General features: G+C 47.8%; 4 protein-coding genes across 4 annotated transcripts; 1 reads left to right on the forward strand and 3 right to left on the reverse strand.

The window, feature by feature from the left end:
- Window positions 1–694: 694 nt before the first annotated feature.
- On the reverse strand, window positions 695–3,487 carry BDP81DRAFT_433892 (uncharacterized protein). The gene has a single exon (XM_060590905.1). It carries the CDS (start codon window positions 3,433–3,435, stop codon window positions 1,105–1,107), a length of 2,331 nt encoding a protein of 776 aa, XP_060442112.1. The 5' UTR covers window positions 3,436–3,487; the 3' UTR covers window positions 695–1,104.
- A 9,151-nt stretch (window positions 3,488–12,638) lies between these two features.
- On the forward strand, window positions 12,639–14,110 carry BDP81DRAFT_326298 (Haloacid dehalogenase-like hydrolase-domain-containing protein; the record flags this gene model as incomplete). The annotated part of the gene is made up of 3 exons (XM_060585051.1): window positions 12,639–13,282; window positions 13,342–13,549; window positions 13,613–14,110. Coding segments are annotated over 3 exons (1,350 nt in total), but the record flags the coding sequence as incomplete, so codon positions are not given.
- A 263-nt stretch (window positions 14,111–14,373) lies between these two features.
- On the reverse strand, window positions 14,374–14,904 carry BDP81DRAFT_433897 (uncharacterized protein; the record flags this gene model as incomplete). Its single annotated transcript, XM_060590906.1, has 1 exon — window positions 14,374–14,904. A coding segment is annotated over one exon (306 nt), but the record flags the coding sequence as incomplete, so codon positions are not given.
- Window positions 14,905–15,106: 202 nt separating this feature from the next.
- On the reverse strand, window positions 15,107–16,062 carry BDP81DRAFT_463251 (uncharacterized protein; the record flags this gene model as incomplete). Its single annotated transcript, XM_060593996.1, has 5 exons — window positions 15,107–15,166; window positions 15,225–15,569; window positions 15,636–15,655; window positions 15,717–15,739; window positions 15,803–16,062. The coding sequence occupies 5 exons, from the start codon at window positions 16,060–16,062 to the stop codon at window positions 15,107–15,109; spliced, it is 708 nt and encodes a 235-aa protein (XP_060442115.1).
- Window positions 16,063–16,689: the final 627 nt, after the last annotated feature.

The following is a 16,689-nucleotide window of genomic DNA, read 5'->3' on the forward strand; positions in this document are numbered from 1 at the left end:
TAGAAGGTGCATGTGGCTTTTGCAGGGCTTTCACCAATTGGACACTGACGGTCTGAGGATTTCGTCGCTTCCTCTAACCCCTTGTCCTTCCTTATATAACATCAACTTCCCTATCCCAATGACCAGAAATACTCAGTTTTAAGAGCGGAGGACCGGCTCCGAAGCACCTTTGGCGTTGCAAGCGACTTGGGAGATTGAAAACAATGGGCTCTCAGAGACACGCCACCTGCGTTATAGCATAGTCATCTCGACTTCATCTCGTGCGTTCATCACGATAATTTACAGACAAGGCTGAAGATGCGAATGACCACCCCCCCTTAAGTATAATGATCTCCTAATGACCGACCATTGCGTACATGCGAAAGTGTTGCCGAATTGAAGCACGGGGAAAGACAAGTATTAGAATACTGAGCATTGAGCAGGACTGCAGGAGGCCATGCAAACAATCTTGCATACCTACTTCCATCTGGAAGGAATCATTGGGATCTTGCGCCCGATATCTCCTCCTTCCACACCAGATAGCCACAGTACAGTGTACGATATTGCGCATTCCGTCCCCGCTGGAAGGAAGCCCTGCTGACGCATTTTCCAATGAAATGAATCACCTATCACATGCCCTAGTCTTCATTGTATGTATACAAAGCTCAAATCATCGGCGTTTTGGGAACGACTTCCGCGAGGCGTTCATCACGACTATTTCAAGTTTCTGAACGTGTGTCGAGTTCAGATGGCGTCTTCCCGATAAACATAAAGTAGTTTGCAGTAGTAGACCGGCCTTTCACTATGAAAAACTGCGTGTATGAATATATCAATATGATGCGACGATTTCCTTCAGCACATCTAACGAGCAAAAGAAACAGATTTTCGCCGAAGGCGGATTCCTTTGGCCGCTTGAAAGTCTCCCGTGCAACAAAGGGCCCCGCCCTACTCTTTGATAATCTTGGGCAACAGGTTTCCATCTTGGCCATCTCAGGTGCGTCGCTCACAATGACACCTAGACCACAGCCTATATGTACCTCAGAAGTCTGGGTATACAGTAGACCTAGTTCTACTCCCACTACATCAAAATTGCCGCCTGTTGTAGCCATTGCTGCTTGACCAAAATCAGTGATCTACACAGCTGTCCATACTCGGGACAGATCCCAACATTCCATCCACCAAAGCATTGATGGCTTCGCCAAGCACCATTGAGTGAAGCGCCGTTGCACAATTCCCTCCTTCGTGGTCCAATTCGCCCCAAAGCTCCTCGACAGAGCTTCCGATCAAAGCCAATCCCCTGGCTTTAAAAAAGGTCCTGAAATCACCTACCTCAGAACCAACCGTGTTCTTCACGAACGCAGACTTTGGCCGCCGGTCCTCTCCCGGAAACAGAATATCCCATATCGCGAACCATTGTTTCTTGCTACCAGGAATATCTTGAGTACGTGAAATGAGATCCCGTTGGTCCTGTGTGACACCTTGAAAATTCGGATAGTCCTTCAATCTGCAATCACGTTCGAGGATATGTTCATCTCGCCTAGCAGCAGACACAAATGTCTGGATGCAAACTGGGCAGTGGTAGGGCACGCGGTGTGACCTCCAAAGATGGTCTCGCACATCCAACATTGTGCTTAAAGCGTCTTCCCGCAGACAATCTAGATGCTTCCAGGGGTTCTTAACCAAGAAAGGACACGCAAAGTCAGTAGATCCAGCGAGGTCGGGTTTTCGTTTTGTGGCATGTATCCTATGCCGCCGAAACCTAATTGTCTCTCTCTTCATGTCGACTAGTGGCTTCTGCCTTCCCGTCCTCTGAAGGTGGATTTGCTGAGTGTTGCGAAAGTTTTGAACAGCCTGCCTGGCTAGACGCCTGACAAGTGTCACATCACCAATGCGTGCTGCGTTACGAGTCGCAATTCTGTCCGTTGAGGTCGCCATTGTCATCCTGACAGAGCCAAATTCGGTCCCAGAGACGGGTTCATTGGAAGCTTCGGAGATTTCACCGTCAGAGACCAATAGCTCTGCGGGGGTCTCTTCGTGGATGAAAGACATGAAAGTGTCGGAGTCGCTTTCTTCCACTGATGTTTGGTCTGCCCCCTGCTGGGATGGACCAAGGCGGCCCGAATTTGCCCAAGGCTCCCCTACATGAACCCAATCAGCATCGTTCCCTTCGGGCAAAGGACTCTCGATGATTGGATGTGGCTGTAGCGAGTGGCAGGAGGTCGATGATTCATTATTGGCGAAGCAGCTGCCATTCGATGGCGTATGGCATAGGTTGCTCGTCTCTATGGTATTGTTGTTGTTGTTACTGTCGGGCCGCTTTTGGCGAGATGTCAGGCTCCATTGAAAGGTGGCATGTACTTGATCATTGAAGGTTTTGACGGTGTTGATATCTCCTGCTTCGACTATGACCCGCATGACTTCGGCAGATTCGTTTGTCAGTACCATCTGGGTCATGCTTGAGGACACGCGAAAGTAGGTCCCGCATGGTCGTCTGCGTATTGAGATACCGCATCGTTTGGCATGACTGTTCTCCTTTCGTGGCATCCCTAGATCGAGAAAGATATCCCCATTCGTCTGCAGACATTTGCTCTGAATCAGAACGCCTCGGCTGGTTAATTCAGCGAATCCGTCCAAACGGAATGGAGCAGAGGCAAGCTCTGTTTGTCCAAAGCACTTAAATTCTTCGACCGACCTAGCGAAGATGCCTCGTGGCAGGGTCTCGTCCAAGCTGGTCCATGCGAACAAAGTCGTGTCGCTGGTCGTTTTAAGGATCTCCTCCTGAAGACGCCGAAAAGCGGCATCTTCGCCTTCGCCGTAGATAATCGACAAGCGAATGCCGAAGATGCCAAGAAGAGCGTATGACAAGTCTTCGGCGCGGAAAGATCTTTTGCCTACTGCCCATGACATTCTCCGTGCAATCGAAATGCTGTGTAGGGTGCTACGTTTAGCTAGAACATCTGCATCGATGCCCGTAACCCGTGACAGCAAGGACGAGAATGCGTCCGAAGAAGTGTCTCCTTTGAGGTGCCATCTTGAATCATAGAAGACAATTCTCGGGGCGAAGACGAGCACTTGGAGGCTCCAGACTCGAGACCAGTACTGGGATTGTTTCCACGTTTCTTCGCTCAGATGAGAGGGCCCGCAAGGCAGATCGAAGAGGTAGACCATACAAAGAGCCGCTGATTGAAAATACTTCCAGCTAGAATTGATAGCTTCAGATACATCTGCGCTCGAATCTTGATCGATGCACAGTGAGTCAATCCATATGAAATGCACTCCATTCTGGAGAGCAAGAACGCAGGCTTTGTCGATAATTGCTTGCACGCCGGCCGAGTCAGACGCATGCCACCCGTCGTGTTCATGAGCAGCAGACGAATGAGAGAAAGTGGCGTAGGAAAATGGTGGAGGAAAATCAACAGACTGTAGCTTCCGGCTGATGGTATTGAAAACATTCATCTTGAGAAGTGGCGGGCCTCGTTAGTGACGGGCAGAAAGTGTGGTGAATGCGTCTGAATGCGTGTCGAGGAGCCAGATGGAATTGGGAGTGGGGTATTGGGATCCTTGACCTTTAATCAAGATCAGATTGCGGCGCCTCGGACAGCTGATCCAGGCTCTGCACCTTTGTGCACGGGGTGTGGACTAACGCAGCGTTAACGCGAGACCGTGGCAACGCTGATGGTTCGCTAGAGGTGAGAGCTAAGTGGCACCTCAGCCTGCATCAAATCCTTGGAGAGATTATAAGACGTAATACTGATGGTTTGACAATGCCTTGTCCGAACATGGCGCAAGCTTTATGAGGAGCCTGTTCAAGATATTCAGCATCTCAAAGACAGCAGGCAGAGAGATGCCTACTTAGCTAAGTACTAAGCTTCGAAAGCTGGCTGCACCGTGTATGCACTTACTTCAATAGACTCGATACCAGCATTGCCTCGACAAAACGATGCGGTATTAAACTGTAGATTTATGCCACTGCTCACATGCTTTCTCCCAAAATGTAGAATTCACCTATTCTTCAAACAGGAAGTCCTGAACATCCGCTCACAAGACATAGTGCACTGTTCACCTCGGTTGTGTAAATCTAGATGACGATAGCACAAACCCCTAGCCACGGTGGACTGTCGCAAAAGCACGACACAATTACGATCCAGTCTCTAGATAACATGATGAGAGTCATGGAGTTCCTTCCTACTCCGAGAGTCATTCCCGTATAGGTATACATCTCGAAATATATTAGTGCCGCCGAAGCAGACGTTGAGCCTTGCACCTCCGACATCGGCCATCTTGCACATTAAATCTTCAATGGAGATACGCATGAAACCACAAGCCAGGACGAGAAGGTTCTTCAATTTGCATTTACTTAACAGTCACTCCTGCGTCAAATGAAGACTTTCAATGCTAAATCGTGCTGAGTTTTTGATAGAGCGATGAGCTAGGTCGCAGGAGAAATGCGACCCTATCATGTGTGTGACAACGTCAGCATAAACATGTTCGGATGAATAAATTCTCAACGATGGTATAATCGAACTCCAGCCACATGATTACTAAGTAGTCTACAATTTGAAATTTGCAAAGGATCAGAGGCAGAAAAAGAGAACACTTGTGTACCAATGTCGACCCGCAGTCGAGAGGATCAAAGCCTGCACCGAGTTTGTGAGATATTCGTGAGTTCGGTCTAGACGAAGCTTCCGGCAGCTGGTTCTCAAGATAATGATGGTGTGCAGAGGACGAGGAGTTTCTGGACATCTGCGCAACAAGGCACAGTCGCAACAATCCTGGCGATGCTATAGACAGCATACCGCAGCAAGCTCGAAATATGGCGGGCTATCAGGCAAACGAATCACAGTCATGTTTGAACCGAAGAGGTCACCAAGCTGGCCCCGACGTATTGGGACGTCGGACAGGCCCTTGAGAAGGAGGACAAAGACCTATATCAAGTAAGGATACGCTATGATAACAGTTTGGGGGCCACGCGCGCAGATGTGTTCGTAGCGCACCCTTGTGCGGATGGACCGGGGTGCCTGCTCACACCGAAGGCCTCGTGATGCAGCCCTCCCCGCGGGTAGCCGGACGTTCCACATCAGGACTCCCCAGCCCCATCTGCCTTGGCCAATTGATCAGGATCACTCACTATTTGCACGTAAAGCTGCAGGCTAAAGCTGACTTGAGCTTTGATGCTTGATCGAACGGATTAGTCATTGAGGCTAGAGCCAAGGACTCACAGGTTAGCTGGAAAATGAATAGAGTGACTCGAAATTTGATCGAACTCAATAAAGCTCTTTCCACGCCGTTTTGTTATATCTACCTTAATTACGGCACGTTGAAATCTAGCAATGAACAGAGATTTTCAGGTACTGTATAACGATGTTCACAAGCCTAAAGAGACAGCTTAATCCATTGAGTTAGATCTGGACTTATTCACGAATGTCACCGGCACCAGGAGTCATCTGCGTCCTTGACTTGATGTTGTAGTAACCCCGACGAGGTGCTTTTTGTGCTCGCCAGCGGGGCAATGGAATCAACTCATCACACTGATGTCGTCGCCCTGGGTTTACGCTGTTGCTAGACAGGCTCGGGTATTTAGCAAGCACATGTGAGATCAATTGACTTTCGATGTTCACGGCATGGCCTTGCTATCGATGGACTGGAAAGAGCAAAGTTATGATTAGTGAGCGATTTAGTTACACATGACACATATAAGGGTCTATGTAAACAAATTAACACTCCCGAAGAGGCTATCGTTTCTGAAGATTCATTGCATGGAAGGTATTCCGATTTGTGCCGGGCTGGTACTTTTTCCAGGTCAGAAATTGGAAATTGGGTGTAACATGCTGGTGCTGCTGACGTAATTTTGCACGGGAGTCCGAACGAGTGTAAAAAGTACTTTCTTCACAGCACCGGACATCTTATTCGAAACGCCCACAAAGGCGACCCACAAATGCTAAATGCTACACTGACCATTCAATGTCATCGTCAATTGCGACCGCCCTGCTCTTTAAAGTTGATGTCACTTCGAGCTACCACTGATACCAACCATGACTATTGTTGATGGGGCACATTCCAGATACCTTAGCTAGTAAAACCTAGCAATCTCTCTTAAGCATTGCAGATTCCTGAGCTGGTGTTTACCTAACGTAGGCTGTGGCTGCTGGGTTAGGCATCAATAGCCAACGTGTGAATGGCCAATTGCGGTGAAGAAGCACCTGACCATGAGTCACACATGAAGTGGCATGATGAGTATTGTAGCATGTGCCATAGCGCCAATACCAGAGCAGCCAAGGCACCCCTTATCGTAGGCGCCAGCATGCAGGAATGGAGCGCTTCGCCTCTTTGACTCTTTGCAAGAAACTTGGGGACAAATCCCCAGATGCCCCGTTGCGACTAGACACCTACAGTACTTTACTAAATATGAAGACAAATGTGGTTATTACTGATCCGTCAATATTAGAAAACTGATTTTACTTATTAGCTCTTATTAGCTATCCAATGCTACTTATCCATAGTCATGTGTATTGCGGTTAATCTACACTCACTTTAATGGAGATTTCTTGCAGATTGTTTTGATACGCACGTCTTTTCTAGGTGCCTTTCATCCACTAATACCTTAAAGCTATGCAGTACGCAACCTACATAGAATACGACCTGCAGAGCTTGAAATGTAGTAAAGATGAAGTTCTATGGGGGAATACGCCTTCCTGAACCATCTAATAGTTGAACAGGCAATGTGTCAGGCGACAGTTTGGCAGCTAGCAGTAATGTGCATATTGGTATATTCCTACTTAAGCGAGTGAGGTGTTGTTGTTGTTGACGTTGTTTTAACTTCAAACAAGAAACAGAACAAGGTTTCAAGGCCATAATGCCTATATCCCTTATTGCAATAGGGAATCGAGCATGGGTTGAATGCATGACTCGACCATGGCGTTGGTTTTGACCCAATTGTACTTCAAAATACCCTTCTGAAGCTCCTGGCGAAGCCACAGATTGTTGATGTTGATATGTCGAAGTTTGCTTGTTGCTTGAGGCCTCTCAGCTGTCAACAGCCTCAGGGTCTGCTGGTTATCACACCACATGATGTAATCGTCGTCAAGCTTAAGCTGTAACTCCTCCACAAGTCGTATCGTTGCAAGGTATTCTTTGGTTGCTTGTGTGAGAGCTATCAATTCAGCCTTAGTGCTGGAGGTGACAACCCTTCGTTGCTTTGAAGACTTCTAAGTAATCGGGCCTCTAAATAGTATTATGACGTATCCTTGAGTGCTTTTGCGGGTGACCGAATCGTCTGTAAAAGAAGCATCTGATGCGTAGTATAACTTCCCGTTGTCTTCGCAGTTAAATTTAATGGCAAGATATCGAGTTGAGTAGAGGTATTGAAGGCACTGATTAGCCGCTTTGTGGTGGGCTAGTGATGGGTTTGTCATAAACTCTGCAAGTCTTGAGCAGGTCCGAGCAATGTCTGGTCTGCCCATGATAGCTGCGTAGTTAAGGGAGCCATCTTTTCGTTGGTACAGATGGATCTCTTCAGCTGTTGCTTGCCCTTCGTTAGGCATGAGGTTATCTGATGCCATCGGTGTTTCCACTCCTTTCTTCGACTTTTCGATCTTGAATTCGTCGTATATCTTGGTGATGTAGTTGTCCAGGCAAAGCCAAAGCTTTCTTTGATCGCGATCGCGGATAATCCGTACTCCTAGGAAAATGGACAATTCTCCCAATTCCTTCATTTCGTATGTTCCCTTCAGTCCGTCGACGATTCGTTGGGCTTCGGACTTATGTTTCTGGAGATGAATAACAGCAATGTCATCCACGAAGACAAAGACAACGACGTTCTTATTAATAAAGATATAATCGTCTTCTTGAAGTCGCTTGAGACCCATAGATTCGAGGGTCCTAGTGAGACTCTTCTGCCATAGGAGAGGGCTTCTCCTGAGACTATACAAGGCCTTATGAAGTTGTAGGTAGAATCTAGACTCGTTGAATCCCGGTGGGAACCATACGTAGATTAGTTCGTCAAGTCGGGCGTTGGTAAAAGCATTGACAGCATTTAACTGTATTGTATCTAGGTTGAATCTGGCGACGATTGCCATTAGACTGCGGAATGACCTTCCAGCGAGAGTTGAGGCGTAAGTGTCGAGTCTATTTGGTAGTTGTAAATCCCCTCTGACATAGATTCTTGCCTTGAACTTCTGCAGGTGTCTGTGCTTGTCAAATTTGTATGTAAACACCCATTTGAGCGGCAAGATTTTGTTGATAGATTGGTCTACGTCAGACAATCGTATCGCTTTAAACGTGCCCTTTTTCCAGACTGTCTGGTCCTCGACGTTCATAGCTGCAAGCCATTTAAGCCGGTATTCGTGGGTTATAGCCTCTGCATAATTGGTTGGTAAGGCGGGCAAATCGTTTCGATGAATCTTTACTAGTCCATCTGTTAAGCTGTCTGTCTGATCTTTCTCCTTGACTGTGTCTGTAGATTGTAGGAAGTTGGATGTTGAATTGGTTCCTCTCAAGCTTCTGGATGATCTGGTAGTATTGTCTGGTTGTTGATTGAGTTGGCTGATCGAGATTAGACGGTTGTAGATATTATTGTTCTGACTGCCCCTTGGCCTGCCATGAGATTGGGGTTGTTGAGCGGGTTCTGGTTCAGTAACCATAATTGTTTCCCGAATCTCTTCCTCAGGTGTTGAGACTGGGGTCATTCGATTTTCTTCTGATGATATGTCATCTGCTTGGAACCCTTGGTCCTGATTTGTAGCCTCATCCCCTGTTTCTACCCCCTTAGCCGAGATAGATTGCTGTTGAGACTGGGTTTCTGCTGGAGAAGAACGAGATGAGGTCACTTGATTTGGTTCTCGGCCTGCAGGCTTGTCTTCATGCAGCCGAAGAGAGCTGGATTCCTGTCCATCCTATAGCGCTGAGTCCATAGGAATTTCTTCTCGGATAGGATCTGGGAATAGGATATCGAGGCGTGTAAATTCGATCTCAAGTTCCTGACGATGTAGTAGACTTGTATCCTCGGCGTTAGGGTCGTACAACACCCCCTCATTGAATGTGACGTCTCTGGTCCTTAGAACTCTGTTTAGAGATGGAATCCAGATGTGGTAGATGTTCGTGCTGTCGTAACTATATAGGTAGCCTATATGGGCTCTAGGCTCCGTTTTATTGGACTTTTCCTGACCGCTTTTGTATGTTTGAGTAAGAGGGTATGCTCTGTAACTATATCTTTTTAGATGTGCCATCTGAGGTAGCTCTGGGCGTTGATGAGTTGCCCAGGGTTGTGAGTTCAACCAAGCGTTTATTAGGCCTTCTGGAGTCTTCTAGTTATGTCGTTTGCGGCCTGATCGATTGGTAAAATAAACCGCAGCCCGGACTAGCTCAGGAGCTAGAGACTCGGGGAATCGTGATTGGAATCTGAGGGTTCTCGTGATTTTGAAGATGATCCCTCCGACTCTCTCTGCTGGGTTCTGAGCTCCTGTGTAGTCTGCTGACCGTTGTACAAGGTAACCCTCTGCGGCTGCCCAAAGATCGAATGCGTTGCGTAGCGCTGTTTCCCAGTCAAGTCTCATAATGCAGACCTTGATGTGATATTGTCTTTCTAAAAAGGCGATCATGTGTTCAATGGCCAACAGTCCTTCTTTTCGTGACCTGAGTGTTCTGACCCATGTGAAATTGGACCACCTGTCGCTAATGATCAGGAAAACCTTTTCGTTGTTGTAAGCCTTGCTTATGGTGAAGAAGTCGATAACAATATAATCTCCTGGAGCTGTGGGCCAGTGATCTGGAGATCTTCGAGAGACTTGTCGAGTTGCCTTTCCAGTTGAACATGCTGCGCACTCATCTTTTGTAATACCAGCCAGTTGGATTCCAAGTGAGGTTTTTACTAGTTTCTCCAGCCCTTCAGCACTTGGATGACCGAGTCGTTCGTGCTATAGCCAAGCCTCTGCCTTGGACGCTGATCGATGTTCAGTTGTTTTCTGAAAGCCTACTGCAGATATATCGAATTGTACTGCCTTTTGGGTCTGAGAAGTAACTTTTGAAGTTGTTGTAAGCGTGTTTGAAGTGGATGCTGTACTTGACGTCGATGGCGGAGCTGCCTCCACCCCCTCAGGTGGGTGGTGTTCCAATAGATATTGCCTATGTTTATGGGGAGTCTCGTACAGTACCTTGCCTGTCGAATCCTCGAGACCTGGGTATCGAGTGTTGAAGTAAACTTGCTTTTGCTTGAGCGGTTCTGTAGCTACGAGTGAGACTGGATAGTCGGCAGTATACCATATAGATCTGATGATCATGGCTTTACGTCGTTTGCCTATGTTAGGCTTAACTACTATATCACCTTTGCCTGTGGTAGTGATATTCCCCCCTCCAGTGAGTATATCCTTTGAGACTGAGAAGTCTATATGTGGAGGCAATACTACTGTATTGGATCTGATGATGATGGGAAAAGCTGAGCGCTGGCTGGGCTGGATATCTGGGCAAGGTGTAGGTGGGGCAGCTCCGAGATGTGAAGGAGCTGCCTCACGTGACCCACCTGCACCTGCCACACTATATCCCTCATAAGGGATAAGTCATTGCAGATGTGGCAAAGCAAGCATTGATTTCTTGTTAGGTTCTGCTAAGGGAGCCTCTCTTCTATGCGAATGGATAGAGGAGACCAATTTCTTTTCCGAAATTTGCCCGAGTCATTGAACAGGAACGTTAGGTGAAGACGGTAGCCTGTAACATAGTTTAGATTAGCATAGACCATGTCGGCATAGCGCCCGGCACGTCCTTTTGTTACCAGACGTTAAATACATCATCATCATCATCATCAATTGCAGATGTGGAATCCAGTCCCTGAGTCCACAATAACCGTATTTCGTAAAGCAAAACCTGTAAATAGGCTTATATCCGGAGCAGTGTCCAGAGTGAAGAAGGATGAAGAAGAGCCCTCTGTGTCGCTATTGGACCTTTGGCCCCAGTATGATGTGGCTTGTTTCTTAGCTTCATCTGGTTTGCCTTCTCGTTGTCGCCAACTCGCTGATGAGGTACCTGATGAGGTTGATGGCTTAGAGTCTATAAGCTTCTGGATCGTCTCTTTGACTCTGTGATTACTATCGAGCCATTTTTGACCTCTAGCAATTGCTTCTTTGTTTTGAGGCGACATTGGATTGTACCATGATGGTCTTATGGTCGGGTTGCAGTGGAAGTAGTTTTTGACGAAGTGTCTTTTTCTAGGGCATGCTGGGCAAAGAGGGATGGGTCTCTCCTTTTTTCTATTCTCACCTTCCCCTTGCCATGTAGCAAAGCTGCTGGAAGTAGTGGATTTTGTTGTATCGTTGGCTGAAAGCTATGTTGGGTAGAACGTCCGTACCTATTGCCTGAAGCTCTGTGCTTGCTTAACCCTAGGGTAAGTATTGCCCTCTTTTGTTTCCTGTTTCGTCTGGCGCGAGAAGTCGTATGAGGCACCAGTATAGTAGTCTGGGGCAATCTCCTTGATGGTGTTGAGAAAGTCAGAGACTTGAGTCCTTGAGTCTATGAGTTGAGGGACTTTTGCTGAAATTGCTTCCTCTATGATCTCTTGATATATGATAAGCTATTCGGTTAGCCTGGTTCGTTTGATTGACCGCCTGTGAGCATTGTATCTCTGTAGAACCTGCTGTTGTCTAGCGAAGCTGTCTTGCTCCAGTTGGGCCTTCAGGGCCTTGACCATGTCCCTCACTGTTGGTTGGCCTGTGACTTGACCAAGATAAACTTGATTAACCGTGGAAGTAACCTATTCAGCAACTTTGATGATTCCCGTCTTTCTAGCTCCATTGATATCAAAAATTAAACGAACACTCTTCCAAACAAAAAACAGATGAAAACAACAGAGATTCCTTCTTCTGAGAGATGTAGGTGATGTGTTTCAAGATTTGAGGAACCCCCCAATCCAGAAGCTCGAGATGGCACCGTTCGCTGATGTGATCATACTATAGCAGAATCATGACGTTTTATAACTCTCGCACTTTGAACCAATGGCAGACAGAGGCCGAGCCACGGGGCTGTCTGCCCACATCATTTCAAAGCTCACGTAGAATTGTATGTGAGCTGACGTTAGATCCCCAACTTGACGTGCTGCTCGTGCAGTCACCCACATCAGCGAAGCTCGCTTGACATTGCATATTAGCTTGGCGAAGAGCCGTTGACGATCGTCGAAGAAAGGTAGTTAAGTAGATAGAAACTTTTGACAAGCTCGTACGGGTCTCTGAAGTGGCCAGGGGCGATCTCTGTCAATAGTCTGATGCAGGTCAACGACGTCGAAGCTCTTGACCTGCCCCATCGCGACGTCTATCTGGTCCCAAAAGGGGCTGTCTACTGTATCTCCGTCGGAGAATATATGAATCGCATAATACCGCCGTCCACATCTTCATTCGTTAAGAAAACTCAGTTTCTCATTAATTCCATATTCTGTCTAGACGCTTTTACTCTCTGCATGTGAGTTTTGATACTATGACCAAATTACAGCACTCATAGCCCAGCGGAATTCCACAAAGCAGCCCCAAGGTATTACTCGAGATATGAAAAACGCCAGAGATCCTGTGAGTAGCCTGCTGACTTAGCATTGTACCAGAAGGGTGGCGTGGATGGCAGGCCCATTGCCTTGATGCTAGACATCGGCGGTGTTTTCTGCAACTTCTGCTGTCCCAGACGCTCCGATTCCACCAAAGACATTCAAACGTGTTCTTGAATCATCCGAATGGCATAACTTGGAGTCGGGCAAGGCGACAGTATCAGATGTGTATCCTGCCTTAACGAAGAGGTTCACACTTGAGGAGGGTGCCCTACAAGGAACCATCCAGCTGGCATCGTCGACCTTGACGCTCAACGAACCCTTTGTTGTAGCTGTCAGAAATCTCAAAAAGAACTCTGGCGGCCAACTACGCGTAATTGCTGCAACCAACATGTCTAGCGAAAGCTACGACACGGTTCGCTCCAAGATTGGAGGCTGGGACATCTTCGATGATGTTTACACGTCAGCCAGCCTGGGTGTACGAAAGCCGGAGCAGGCATTTTTCGATCGAGTTCTCAAAGCTGCGGGGCTAGATACAAAATCGACTGTCTTTGTTGATGATCGCCCGGAGAATTTCATCTGTGACCAGTGTCGCGGGATGCGAGGAGTACTGTTTGAGAACGCGGATGTGGTGATCCAACAACTGAACAATCTCTTTGGCGACCCCATCGAGCGTGAAACATCATGGCTGCGAGCTCACGCAAAGAACATGTGGTGTATGTCCAACACTGGCATCGAGATTAGTGAGCAGTTCCAACAGCTTCTTCTGCTGCATTGGACGAACGACTGGTGCGGACTCCCCCCAAGATGATTCGTTCGATTGAGATGCTGACAAGTACTGTTCTTAGGGGACTTGTCGATATCGCCCAGCTGAATCCCCCTTCCGGTCACTGGAATGTCTTTTCTTACGGGCCTCCAGTGCTGACAACGGAAGTCTATCCTGAGGACCTCGACACTACCTCTATGGCCCTTCTCACGCTTGATGTTGATTTCGATGTCAAGCAAAAGACCATGGATGATATTCTCAAGTATCTGAGTCCAGATGGATTGGCATATGTAGGTCATCCTCCATAAATGTACTCATGGAACCTACATGTACTAATGTCTGCTGCTATTCAGTGTTACTTCGACCCAGGCAGACCGCGGCTTGACCCTTTCATCTCAGCCAATGTGCTCCGGGTCTTCTACGCCAGCGGACGAGGTCATCAACTCCAGCCCGCTCTCCAATTTATGGGAGACATGCTGCGCACAGGCGCATTCGAGCATGGCACTCGCTACTACCACTTGCCGGATTTCCTGCTGTACTATCTCAGTGAACTGTGCTCCAAGTATCTTGATGCCAATGAACTTGACAGCTTGCGCGATCTGCTCTGTCGGCGTCTAAAAGAGCGCATGGGCTCTACAAACGATGCATCAAGTGTTGGCCTCCGTCTGCTAGCTTCGAACAACATGCGCCTAGCCAACGGTTCAGATAGAAGGCTCTTACTGGATTTACAGCGCAGTGATGGCAACTGGATGGGATACCTGTACCGCTATGGGTTTTCTGGGATCATCATTGGAAGCGAAGGGGCTATTACTGCTTTGGCAGTGAAAGCCTTGCAGGGCGCCCATCATTGAAGCCATGCTGTGATGAAAGAGGGCACAGATCAGGGCGAAAACATTCTTACAGCATACACGTACTTTACAATTCGAAATGAGATGTGACTCTTCATATACCAGTTGAAGAAATGCTCGCATATGTACGACTGACGATGGGCGACTTTGATACTGGAAAGGGCGGTACACGTTACAACTTACCTGGGTCTTAACTTAGGTAGGTAATCTAAGGATCAGAGAGGGAAAAGCTTTAGTTACTTCAGTAGTCATAAACGAAAGATCAACGCATAATCAATTAAGTTACAATCATCGTCTAGTGGGGAAAATGCTTGCCGAAAGAACTATGAGTTGTGCAAAAATTATAGTTTTGTTGTTTGACAGTGAACTAAGGTAAGAAGATCATAGTCCTATGATAACGCTCCTTTTCCGCTTAATACCTTAATCTGCGTGACCGCCGCTTTTCCCATTCCTTTAACTCCTTGGGTATCATGATATTCCGGTCTCTCCCATTAAACATACCACGCAACATCCTCATCCTGGCCCTTTACAGTGCTACTAGAATCCTGACGACTAGTCCTCGACTGTGGCGTCATATCCAGCCCAGGTATACCATTCGGTTCGGTGATGTGACGAGAGAGTGAACAAGGGCGTGGCACAGGTGCTGCGTTTGGTTCTGTTGCCCTTCCCGAGAAAGTGTTGGCCTGTACACCAAGCTCGAGTTCTGGCCCTGTGGTGTTTCTTTTAGGTTGAACATTCTCCGAGCTCAACATCCATCTCCCAGTTACGTAGGGCATCGAAAATCTCCTCGACCTCGACTTCGATAACGAGTTCTTGTTCGCGTCTGGCGCTCCGTCGTTGCTATCTCTCCTTGATTCGGCATGAGGTCGCATGGGGTTGGATGCCTTAACAACCTTTGCAATCAAGTCTGCCATGCCCATTTCGATGTGTAGTTTCAGTAGGTAGGCAAGCGGATGGAATTGAGCATAGCTGTGATGGTCAGCAATTATACAAACCCATTCAAGTCGGGAACACATACATCAGGGTATTCGGGAGGGACATGAGTCCGATGAGAACGACCTTTAGTGTTGGTGATCAGCTGCGGGGTCAACTTTAGTTGGAAAGCAATCGAACTTACATCAAGTGACATCGAGACTGCAATCATGGCAAGATTGAATCTGAACAATGCCGTGTATTTGGTCAAGCCACTGGCAATTAGCCGCGACTTGACGAGATAGATGAAGGTAAGGTTGAGACCAGCATCGACAAGAAGAAAGATGCCCTTTTCTATCCTATCCCAGATCTCGTTGATTTGGATATAGGTATCGTTTATCTGGAGGCGAGCTGGAATCCAGATGCAGAAGACGCTGATGTTGACCGCCAAAAGGATGCCAAAAACTCCCCATTTCAGTCGTGTGGCCTGTGCAGGTATCGGCATCAAGATTGCGATTCGGTTGACGATGATTTGCATGAGACATTGAACCTAATGGAGCATTGATCAGTTGACATCCAAAAATCAAGGATGCTCGATTACATGTTCGAGATTTACCTGAATAGTCCATAACACAACTTCAATTGAATGTCGTCAGTAAAGGAAATGGCATGTGAGCTGAAGCTACGCAGCACTTACGTAGGAAAAAGAAGTATTCAAAGCTAAAGAATTCAAAGTTAGACACTGGAATCACTTGTGGTACATGGACAAGGAGAGGGGCTTACCTTGGATCAATGATAGATGTCAAATAGGACCAAGATATGATGCCGATGACTATACTGGCGATCCATTCCGCCCAGATCAGCCATATGTAGACGTTGACTCGGTGTGTCCTGTTCCAACTGGCTCTACTTTGCCGATAACCCTTGACTCCGCTCCAAAGGCCAACCCCAAGTGTGAACCCCCAAAACATGCTCGCTATGTTCTGCTCATCGTTAGTAGGTGTTGAGCCGACATACCACGGAGGTATAAGTGTTCCCGCCATCGTAGAGCTAGGTCTCGTTTCTCATCGGACGGCGGCGGTCTCGGTGGATTCTCTGCTGTTGCTGTTCCACCTTCATCCCCGGCGGTAGGGGTAAGATCGAGTGGTGGAGGAAAAAATGACAAGCTTTTCGATGAAATGTTGGGGCAGGGCAGCCAGTATGAGGAACGTGACCCATTGACCGCTGCTCTCGTCGGAACTTCAGCAACCGCACTAGTCGCGATGGCGGGCAAGTAGCAAGCTAAGGCATGCAACGGTGAGTGGCAGCACGGGGGGAGGTTTATTTTGAAGGTTGGGCGGAGGGCGGCGCAACACAAGCGCTTGGAATAGCCAACATGTCCTAACCCTGACTCGGGAACGTCAGACGCTGGGGCCCAAATTCTTGACCTTTGGACCCTGCAGGCGTCAACTTGTCCGGTTCTTCATTTCTCCATCCGTTGGACCCGGTTTGCCAGACCAGAGTTCGTCGTAGAGTTGCCTGTCTGCATCGGGGGTCGGCATTTGAGAGCTCGTTGCCAGAGGTGCTCTCAACTCTCTGGCCGGGCAGCCGATTGCCGGCTCCCACTCTGGGGGTTTGCCACGCCGTCGCAAGTTTGAGGGTGGTAGCGATGATCTCTGGATAGTTACACA

Source organism: Colletotrichum phormii (genome assembly GCF_030913505.1).
Source record: "Colletotrichum phormii strain CBS 102054 chromosome Unknown BDP81scaffold_17, whole genome shotgun sequence".
Taxonomy (NCBI): domain Eukaryota; kingdom Fungi; phylum Ascomycota; class Sordariomycetes; order Glomerellales; family Glomerellaceae; genus Colletotrichum; species Colletotrichum phormii.

Coding starts and splice junctions, on each gene's coding strand:
- BDP81DRAFT_433892 (XM_060590905.1), bottom strand. CDS start 3,435: ATGAATGTTTTCAATACCATCAGCCGGAAGCTACAGTCTGTTGATTTT.